This window comes from Panicum virgatum, chromosome 9N, assembly GCF_016808335.1.
Source record: "Panicum virgatum strain AP13 chromosome 9N, P.virgatum_v5, whole genome shotgun sequence".
NCBI lineage: Eukaryota > Viridiplantae > Streptophyta > Magnoliopsida > Poales > Poaceae > Panicum > Panicum virgatum.
In genome coordinates this window covers 79,697,699-79,708,687 of record NC_053153.1, presented here as the reverse complement: position 1 = coordinate 79,708,687, position 10,989 = coordinate 79,697,699, and the positions used below count along the sequence as shown (strand labels likewise).

At 47.1% G+C, this 10,989-nt stretch overlaps 1 protein-coding gene and 1 long non-coding RNA gene across 3 annotated transcripts; both read left to right on the top strand.

Moving 5' to 3' along the window:
* Window positions 1–2,174: 2,174 nt before the first annotated feature.
* On the top strand, window positions 2,175–3,745 carry LOC120691339. Of its 2 annotated transcripts, XR_005682199.1 has the most exons (5): window positions 2,175–2,346; window positions 2,529–2,663; window positions 2,740–2,858; window positions 3,054–3,124; window positions 3,306–3,745. It is a non-coding gene; the product is annotated as an uncharacterized LOC120691339 (long non-coding RNA). The 2 variants fall into 2 exon arrangements; XR_005682198.1 differs by lacking the exon at window positions 3,306–3,745 and having other exon boundaries at window positions 3,054–3,243.
* Window positions 3,746–7,559: 3,814 nt separating this feature from the next.
* Window positions 7,560–9,688, top strand: LOC120692131 (noroxomaritidine synthase-like). The gene is made up of 2 exons (XM_039975361.1): window positions 7,560–7,811; window positions 8,000–9,688. The coding sequence occupies exons 1-2, from the start codon at window positions 7,651–7,653 to the stop codon at window positions 9,408–9,410; spliced, it is 1,572 nt and encodes a 523-aa protein (XP_039831295.1). The 5' UTR covers window positions 7,560–7,650; the 3' UTR covers window positions 9,411–9,688.
* The last annotated feature ends 1,301 nt before the right edge of the window (window positions 9,689–10,989 follow it).

The window sequence follows — 10,989 nt, the reverse complement described above, 5'->3', positions numbered from 1 at the left end:
AAATTTTTACTACAGATCGGTCATTTAGCTATTAGACTATCATAAAAATTTCACCTTAATTGGACTACGAAAAATGTAGATATGAATTAATTATTAAAAATATATTTCAAATTTATAAATACAACTAAATTATATCATATCATATCATGTGTTTACTGTATACACTTACTCATGTGGAGTCTAAAAAAATTGATTTTCCATTTTATGATTTTTGTATGATTTACTATAATTTTTCAAAATTTATCCAAAATAAACATAAAAGAAAAGGAGGAAACCCACTAAGAAAAACTATTCAGGAAGGTCATATGTCAGGTTACGTGAGTTTGAGGCAAAATACCCAATTTTAGAGTTTAAGATAGAAACATAAATTTGACCTAGTGCAGTGAGGTAAATAGAACTTTTCCCTTTCTTTTTCTTCAAGTGGAGAAGAGGTAGAATTGGGCCCACTTGAAAATGGGCCTCTATCTCAGCCCAGCTCGGCAAGAAGACAGTTCAAAAAAAAAAACTCGGCAAGAAGACACCTGAAGAAAGAAGCCCATGAGTAGAGTACCTCGCTAGCAATTCGTGTCGAGCGAAGGTCAGATCTCTTCTTCTGGAATTCTGGTGCAAATTTTTCGTGATATTACTGATATCAGAGAAGGAAATTTGACTGTTCACTTGGCAGTGGTTGATGATTGGTGTTAATTTGTTATGAGAAAAAAGTACTACTAGATGGCTGGTGGCTGGTGGTTGGTGTTGATTTAGTGTGAGAGAAAAGTAATGCTGGCTGATTAGCTTACAAGCCAAGCGAACATAGTTAATCACTGTGTTCGGCTGGTGGTTCCAGCTCAGTGTTTCCCTCTCACATCCCTCCAGCTCCAGCCTCCAGCCACCAGTCAGGTAACAGTGTTTTTCTCTCACACCACTCCAACTCCAGCCTTCAGCTCCAGCCTGCCGAACAGGGTAAATGTTTCCATTCCTTTTCTTTCCTTGCGAAGTCAGGTCTTATTTAGATGCGAAAAGTTTTGGGTCTAAAGTACTGTAGCACTTTCGTTTGTATTTGGTAATTATTGTCCTGCTATGGGTTAACTAGGCTCAAAAGATTTATCTCGCAAATTATATTCAAATTGTGTAATTAGTTATTTTATTTAATTATATTTAATACTTCATGCATGTGATTAAAGATCCGATGTGACGAAAAATCTTATAAAATTTTAGAATTTTGAGTGCATTTAAACAAGGCCGTAGGAGACTTTTCGAGCTTCTGGACGCGTCCTGTCCGACAGTACAGTAGGAGAGCCCCTACTCTCTGCTGGACCATGCTGATGGCAATCGCATCTCCATCGGAACGTTTCTTTCGGTCCCACGTGGCTCTCCCTCTCAATACAACGGAGGCCACAGACCAGTGACACCGACGCCCACCCTGTGCGATCCCACTCCCACGGCGATCCAAGAGCTGAGCTGAGCCGGCCGGCTGCTCCGCCGTGCCTGTCGGTCGTCTTCCGCCGCGCCGTTTCTTCTCTTCTCGGAGCCGAGCGAGCAGAGCCCGACGCCCGCTGGCGTCAGCCGAACAGAGACGCTTCGGCAATCGTCCGGTCGCTGCCACTCACCCCCGCTGGCCGCTGTGCTGTGCGCCTGTGCCCCGCGCTTGCGGTGCGCGCGCCGGCCGGGTCTCCCGGTCGGTGTCCGTCCGCTCACAGCACCAGTCACCTGTCACATACGCACAGTACAGTCTTCAGAAATGTTTAGATCCGTAAAATAGTGGGAAAAAAAACATATCGGACAGTGTAACACTTTTTTGTTTGTTTATGGTAATTGTTGTCCTACTATGACCTACTTAGGCTCAAAAGATTCGTCTCGTCGTGTACATCAAAACTATGCAATTAATTTTTTTTATTTATCTACATTTAATGCTCAATGCATGAGGTAAAAGATTTGATGTAATAGGTGAATAGTGAAGTTTGGAGAGAGAAATTTTGAAAGTGAACACAGCCCCAGTGTATCCTTGTTTCGTCAGACGATCAAAGATTCGACTACTAGCTGGAATATGTGAGAAGATGAGAATGACAATTTCAAATTATTTTTGGGGAATTGAAAATGGGAAGAAGAAAATGCATTGGCGATTATGGGAATGGTTAACCACACCAAAAGCTTTGGGCGGCGTGGGCTTTCGGGACATGGAACTATTTAATCAAGCAATGTTGGGAAAACAATGCTGGAGACTCCTTACAGTGCCACATTCTCTTTGTGCAAGGGTGCTAAATGGCCGTTATTTTCCTCATTGTGATTTCTGGTTGGCACCACAGCCAAGAAGTTCATCTTTTACATGGCGAAGTCTCATGCATGGGAAGAAGCTACTGGAAAAAGGTATAGTATGGAGAGTGGGAGAAGTCTCATGCATGGGAAGAAGCTACTGGAAAAAGGTATAGTATAGAGAGTGGGAGATGGGAGAAGGATTCAGTTAACAAGGGATCGCTGGATTGAAAACTCTTCTTTACTAAAACCTATTGTGCCTCTTCCTGATGATCTCACAGTTCATTTTCTTATAGATGAAGAATCTGGTGATTGGAATGAGGGCCTTATTCGAACATGCTTCACAGAAGGTGATGCAGATAAGATCCTACAAATTCCATTGAGCAAAACAGCCTGTGAGGATTTCCCAGCCTAGCCACATTCTAAAACAGGTATTTATATGGTAAAAACATCATATTCATTAATGAGAATTGAGAGCTTTCATAGATTTATGAGTGCTAATGGCAGAGGAGAGAATTCAGATCAAAAGGAAACTTCTAAAATGTGGAAACGTCTTTGGTCCATTAAGGCGCCGCCCAAGATGAAAGTTATGCTATGGAGGATGGCTCAGGACTGTTTGCCGACAGGTGCTCAACTCAAACTTCGAAACTTACATGCCTCTGATATCTGCTGCTACTGTGGTAGGGAAGAAACGGTGCAACATGTTATTTTAACGTGCCAATATGCTTATGAAGTTTGGCGGGAAATAAAAAGGTGTTTTGGCATCAAATGCAAAATTCAATACTTGCCTTCCATTAAACAATGGCTCTTTGATTTTCTAGATGGTGCTACTGATGAGGATGCAACGGTCTTTACCATCACAGCCTGTCATATTTGGGAGGCAAGAAATGCGGTACGTAATGGTGAAAACCTTACTCATCCCAATAGAGTTGCAGAAAAGGTGAAAACTTATGTACAAATGGCATTGATGCACTTATTTAAATCACCAACATTGCATATGTGTGAATCTGAATACTCTATTCCAAAGTGGATTCCACCGCCGGATGGATGGTTGATGATTAATGTTGATGCAGCAACATTTAAAAATCCACCTCGTATGGGTGTTGGTTTGGTGGTTCGTGATCATAGAGGTGATTTCATTGCTGCGTGCTGTCAGTTAATACAAAGATTCGATGACCCAGAGCTAGCTGAAGCAATAGCCATAAGGAGAGCTGTCTCCTTTTCCTTGGAGCAAAACTTGCAGCAAGTTGTTGTGGCCTCGGACTGCTTAAGTGTTATCAAGAAGATAAAATCCAAGGTCCATGATAGATCTCATGTGGCGATCATTATTCAGGATGTTAGAAACTTAATCAGTGAAAATCCTTCTGTAACATTTACCTATGTTAGTAGGTGGTGTAATGAGGCAGCTCATGTTATAGCTAAGCAAGCTGATGTGTTTAAAGATGTAATTTGGTTTAATGAGCCTCCAGAAATTATTCGGAACATAATATGTAATGAACGCTTGGTTTAATATTGCTGCCTTGTTATTATATAAAAAAAATCGTCGAAAGAAACAATGCGAGCTGGTGTAGTGTCGTGCTGGGCTGTGATACCACACCACAGCACAGGATGTTCAAGCCCGTGGCCCAGGGACTCGTTTGTCGTTTCCTTTCCCTTTTCTTCCTTGAGTGCGACGACTGCATGGGCAACGGTCCTCTAGGTGTTTGATCCTGACACTGACACTAAGTAGTTAGCTAATGCGGGTTGATGCGACCAATCAGACTGAGCTCCTCAGCGGATTTCAGATAGATACCACTCCTAGCTCGCAGGTTGATGGCCTCATCCCTGTTTGGAATTGACTTGGTGTGTTGAAATTGCCGACGGGTCGAGCATCTCAGAAAGAGGGAAAGGGACTAAGCAGTAAGCACAGCTGGCCTCGCTACCACTACAAGCCAATTGGTTCGCAAGAATTTCACAACAACAAGCCTCATCCCGTCGCTCTCTTCTCTAGTATACCATTTCCGTGAAACTAGCTAGTGGGCAAATTGATGGCCCTAGCGCTGTTGTATTGTATCATGACGTTATATCTAAGGTTACTATGTCATTGTTAGGATAGCATTATTATAAATAGATATAGAGAAAAACAAACTCATTGATGCAATGTATCCTACTGTTCTTTTTTCTAGGCCACTCAAAACAATTAACTATTTTGTGTCAATGTCTATGACAGTGGACCCAAATTGATTATTTCGTGACTAGTAAATAAATCATAAGATTGACAAGTAAAAGTTATGTTAACCAATTATCTTAATTTATTTTAGATGTTATTGATCATATTAAAAATATTTGACTTATTAGGGCAAACTTAAAAGATCGCACTCAATTTGCACTCAACTATTTGTAAACTAACTTAGAACAAAGTTAAAGGTTTGCACTGAACTATTTGTAAACATCCAAAACAAGAAAAAAAAACTGAGAACATATATATGCTCGTATCTAATTTGCACTCAATTCCCTCAAAAGACAAGATATATGCTACAATCATTGAACAATCAAGGAGTGTACAACAACATTTTAAATTTGACTCAAGCAAATGGCACGTGTGCTGAACCTAATGATTGATCCTGATAAGAATGCAAGGACTGCTACAGCAAAATAGGGGACTTGGCAAACATTGATATTTGGGGGAAAAAAGGAACCCTTGGAGATGCTCTAATAACATGGACTAATATTCGTTCCGCCTCTGGGCTAATAGGTTACAAGACACACCGGAAGACACTCAAAAGTTAGCCTGTTACTGTGTAGTATATGCTCCAGTTTCTGTCCAGTATTGTTTAATCTGCAGTTTCATTTCATTTGGCTGCTAGAGATCGACTAGAATTGGTGGTTCTGAACATTTTTTTTTACAACATCTTATACTACTACTATGCCAGAATACAATCTACTATATAGACTCCAGATGAAATACTAAGCTACGAGAATCAGACATTGAATCCCTGCCGAGCAGAGGCCGATGGATCTAGCTAGCAAGAGAACACGTACGCAGATAATAGATAGAACTTTACATATCGAAGCATGGAGGACGACACAGAAACTAACCTCCATGCATGAGCTACCAAAATATAATAATTAATCAGCGATCCATTTCGTCCGTCACCATCAGTTTGGTGAGGACTAATTAATGGAACGGGCAGCTTCTGTAGCGCACAGTACCTGAAGATAAGATCGATCAGCAGCGCTTGCGGGGAGCCACACACCTCGTCTCATCGTCGGTCCGATCCACTAGTGCAGTCTGCAGGCACCATCCATGTGAAGCACGGGCTAGCAGTGATGACCCTTCCAGCAATCCAGGGCATCATGGTGAAGGTACCGCGTGTAAAAACCTAGTAAAACTTACCAATGCAAGGCGACTATATGCGAGGCACCGACGACACAAATAAAATGTGTTTGAGCAACAGCACGATCACTTCTGAATGCTGATACACACCAGTGCTGGCAGAAAGTCCATGATGAGATCATCGCGTGCAGGCAGCTAGCATATACGCAGGTACAGATTGCTCGATCGGCCATGGCTTGGGGTCCCAGGAGATCGGAGCGAGCCCTTGTGAACAATCTCCTGGTTCTTCCCAAGTTGCATCATCAACATATATGGTCCTACTTTCTTTCAAAAAAAAAACCATATATGATCCTACTAGCAGCTACGTGTCCACAGTGTGCTGCTTTATTATTTTTGCTAGCGACTGCTTCTGAACTATCCGCTTGCAGTTGCATACTTGCATTACGATTGAGTTAAGCTGGTGATTTGGATAGCTATTAATAGCTACGTACAGATATACCATGCATATTCGCGGTAGTCATTTCACATGTACTGAAAAACTTTCGTTTCGGAAAAAAAAAACATGTGCTAAAAAACAGTCACTAGCTAGTAATAACAAAGAAAGAAAATCACTAGCTAGCTCGTACCGAAAGAAAACATGTACTGAAAAACAACGTCTGCAAATTTCAGAGGACATCTGGTAAGAGCAAATCTGCAAAACCAGAGAACAATTATTAGTATATGCAACACTGACTCACATCTCGTGAATCAATCTAAAATTTCACACATCTAAAATGTAGGAAATGCACTTACAAGAATGGCCAGCAGTTTGTACTACTATGTTAGTTAGATCATAGGTTGCTAGGAACGACGCTGTTTCGATCGAATCTGTCAAAACTGTTGGGAAACACAAAAGTAATAGTATGCTTGATAAAAAAAATTATCCTATCACTCGAGAAACTATAATGCTGATAAGCTCTCCTAAAACTGTTAGCCACTCATAAAAAAGGTTATCAACAATGATTGGAACTTTTGTACACGTGTGATTAAAAAAACTCCAATTATACTCCAATCAACACAGTATTGTTGAGCCCCAAGTCATGCCAGCCCATACCGGCCGGGCCGAGGCCGACGCGACGCAGCGCAGCTGTATGGCCGAACGATTCACAAGGCGCCACGTCTCTGGCATCATCTGGCCACCGGGATCACCTTATCGACCCACTACAGCACTACAGGCAGGTTGCGCCCAGCAGACTGAGAGCAGAGCTAGCAAGCTTGCTTCCAAGACAGAGCTAGCGCAGCAGGAAAGGGGCCGGGGCATGCGTTGGAAAAGACGGCGCAACCAATTCCCCTCTGTGGCGGACGACCGATGCACGGACGCATGGCGCGCACGTAGGCCAGCTCCGATCCATGGCTTGCCTGTTTGGGTGGCTCTGGCCACGGCGTCCATGATTGAGCTCATCGTCTTCCCCGGTGATCCTTCCCACGCCGTGAACGAGCGAGCACCGGCCGGCCTGCCCTCGTGGTCCTCGCTAGCTAGTTTTGGAATGGCACGCGGGCAAACGGGTACACTTCTGTACACAGACAATCGAAGTGTACTGCGATGGTGACACACTGACAGAAAGCAATCAACTACTGTAGTAAGATTTTCTCTTTGACATGGGCTGTGTTTAGATTCCTGGAAAAGCAGAAGAAAAAGTCACATCGAACACTGTAGCACACTGTGGCTCTTTTCATTTGTTTATGGTAAATATTGTCCTACCATGACCTAACTAGGCTCAAAAAAATTCATTTCGCAACGTACATCAAAACTATGCAATTAGTTTTTTTATTTACCTATATTTAGTAATCCATACATGAGTCATTTGTTATATTTAATGTTTCGATGTGATGGAGATGTGATGGAAAGTTTGGATTTAGGGGGTTTGGGGCATCTAAACACACCCATGCTTGCATGCATGCAGATTTTTGTAACAAAAAAAAGCTATTTCTCAGTTCTCACCTCATCTTCTCTGCTACTATTAAAGGCCCCTGTGGCATACGTACGTAGCCACTGGCGCAGCGGGCACTTCTCATCTCCTATACACCTTCTGCACTGCAGCACAGGCAAGTTCCGGCAACCAATGGCGCCTTGGTTCTCCTTCCTCGAGCTCTCCCTCTCCTTGCTCTGCTTCGCGGTCTTCTACTACTACCACATCAGGTCCAAGCGGAAGAACCCTGTGATCCCTCTGGACTGGCCGTTGCTGGGCATGCTCCCCGCCCTCCTCGCCAACCTCCACCACCTCCACGAGTCAGTGGCGGAGCGCTCGGTAGGGCAGGGTATGGCTGCCGCCATACCTCAAATTTTGAGGACAATACATGTTCAACGTTGGTGTGAATTCTTTTAGCATTAGCATAAGCACTATACTGTAGCAATTGACTTCATTAGTCTAACTGTGCCATACCTAAATTCTCATCTGTCCTCCGCCACTGCCACGAGTGGATCACCTCCATCCTCGTCGCCAGCCCCCTCACCTTCCTCTTCACGGGCCCGCCGCGCTCCGGCATGCAGTTCTTGGTCACCGCCGACCCGACCAACGTCCGCCACGTCTTCACCTCCAACTTCGCCAACTACCCCAAGGGCCCCGAGTTCGAGGAGATCTTCGACATCCTCGGCGGCGGCATCTTCACCGCCGACGGCGAGTCGTGGCGCCGCCAGCGCGCCAAGGCGCAGCTCCTCATGTCCGGCGCCCCGTTCCGGGCGTTCGTGTCCCGGTACAACCGCGACAAGGTCGGGAGCGCCCTGCTCCCGCTGCTCGCCCACTTCGCCGGCACCGGGGAGGCGTTCGACCTGCAGGACGTGTTCCTCCGGCTGACCTTCGACACGACGACGACGATGGTGTTTGGCGTCGACCCGGGGTGCCTGTCCGTCGGCCTGCCGGAGGTGCCGTTCGCGCGCGCCATGGACGACGCCATGCACGTGCTCCTGCTCCGCCACGTCATCCCGATGACGTGGTGGAAGCTGGCGAGGCGGCTGGGGATCGGGTGGGAGCGGACGATGGCGACGGCGTGGCGCACCATCGACCAGTTCGTCGCCGACACGATCGCGAGGCGGCGGGCCGAGAAGGCGAGGGGCGGCATCGAGGGCTCGGCGGACCTGCTCTCCTCCTACATCAACGACGACGACGAGGAGGAGGGCACCACCACCGTGGACGCGTTCCTGCGCGACACGACCATCAACCTGATGCTGGCCGGGCGCGACACGACGGGCTCGGCGCTGTCCTGGTTCTTCTACCTCCTGAAGCAGAACCCGCGCGTGGTGGCCAGGATCCTGCAGGAGCTCGAGTCCGTGAAGGGCACCTCCAGCGCCCCCGACGGCATGGTGGCCTTCGACCCGGACGAGCTGGGGCGGCTGCCGTACCTGCACGCGGCGCTGTGCGAGTCGCTCCGGCTGTACCCGCCGGTGCCGCAGGAGCTGAAGGAGGCCGCCGCCGGCGACGTGCTGCCTAGCGGGCACGAGGTGCGGGCCGGCGACAAGGTCCTGGTGTGGGTGTACGCCATGGGGCGGATGGAGGACGTGTGGGGCGGCGACTGCCGGGAGTTCCGGCCGGAGCGGTGGGTGGCGGCGGCGGAGGAGGGGCGCGGCGGGGTGCGGTACGTGCCGTCGTACCGGTTCATGTCCTTCAACTCGGGGCCCCGCACCTGCCTCGGCAAGGACATGGCGTTCGTGCAGCTCAAGGCCGCGGCGGCCGCCGTGGTGTGGAACTTGGAGGTGGAGGCGGTGCCCGGGCACGTCGTGGAGCCCAAGCTGTCCATCATACTCCACATGAGGAACGGGTTCATGGCGACCGTGAGGAGAAGGCGGCAGGCTGTGGATCCGGCGGCGGCGCAGGCGCTTGCCTGATGATGGGCTGAGATCGATCGGTGGTCGCGGTAGTCCCTACCCTAGTACGTGCTCAATCAGGAGCGCGTGACCACCAGTCGGTACGTATGTTAGCTGACATGTACGTACGTACGTACGTACTCTCTCGTGTTGTAGTGTTGTGTGTACGTATACCGTAGTGTACGTTATCCGTCGATGTCGTCTTTGCTTCCAGAACGAATCGAAGCTGGTGCTACGTGTACGCACCGCACGTACGTTCTCGGTTCTCCCATTACCTGAATCAACTTTTTGAGAGTGCATTTCGTGATCTGAGCGGTTGGGGCGTACCGATCCGCCGAGCCCCTCGCGGCGGGGGCGTGCGTGCTCGGCAGTCGGCACCCGGGCGGCGGCTAGCATTTTTTTTTTTGAGAGGAGGGCGGCGGCTAGCTAGCAGGGAGAGGTGAGGCGCCGCGAGCGAAGCCAAGCCGCCCAAGCCTGTTCGTTGTTGGTTAGCGTGCGAGACCCATGACGAGTTAGGGGGTGTTTTGAAACAGGGATAAAAAAAGTCCCATGAATTTTTTAGTATTTAGAAGTATTAAATAAAGATTAATTATAAAACTAACTGCAGAATCTTGGGGCTAAACTGCGAGACGAATCTAATGATGTATCTTATTCTATGATTAGCGAATGGTTACTGTAGCATCACTGTAGTAAATTATGAATTAATTAGGCTCATTAGATTTGTCTCGCGAAAAAACACTCAGCTGTCAAAAAATATTTATAAATATATTTTATTTAATACTATAAAATAGTAAGATTCTTTTTGATGTGATAGGACTTCTGAAAAAAATTTGGAACCAAACAGTGCTTTCGCCCCGGGACACCATGCCACGCCAAGCGGTGCCGCGTCCCTGTCGCTCGCTCGCGTGGCATGCACGGGGGCTAGCCCTAGCCGGCCCAGCCGCTAGCTAGCGCGGTGTGACTGTGGAATCGTCAGCTCCTTGGGGGTTGCCGTTGCAAGTTTTGCAACCGGGCAGCTGGATGCCTGGAGAAGCTTTTCTTTTTTTATGAAATCCTGGAGAAGCTCTGCATAATTGCGTTGCATCAAACAACTGAGCAAGGTGACCTGGAGCCGGAGGATTGAATTGGCGTCCCAGTAACAAGAGGTACGCGGTGACATGCAAGATTCTGCCTGCGTACGGCGTCTGCGCACCAGCAAGTTCAGTCGTGCGCGGCGGCTTTGTCCAGATCATCAGTTGTTTTGCCAGCAGCCCAACACCACACCACGTGAACAGATCACAGATTTGTACACTACACAATAAATTCATGTGGTCCCTTTATTTATTTTGTCACTGATAAGGGAGTACTGGTCCACGGATCAACCAACATTCGGCCCACAAATAATGTTTATGTTGCCTTGCCCGCCCTGCTTGATTTTCCGCATTATCCTTTGTCATCTCTTCTGCTCTTTTGGCTAGCTCTTTATATTTCACGGCTAGGATAGTAAAAGTTGCAAAATTTATTCTCTTAAAAAAATTAAGTAGGTCCTTCTTGCATTGAAACCATTTGATAGGCTGACGTGTTTTGCTCTGATCCACTGGTTCAGAATGCAATTTCTTCA

Coding starts and splice junctions, on each gene's coding strand:
- LOC120692131 (XM_039975361.1), top strand. CDS start 7,651: ATGGCGCCTTGGTTCTCCTTCCTCGAGCTCTCCCTCTCCTTGCTCTGC. Junction 7,812..7,999: donor CTCGCCAACCTCCACCACCT/CCACGAGTCAGT, acceptor CCTCCGCCACTG/CCACGAGTGGATCACCTCCA.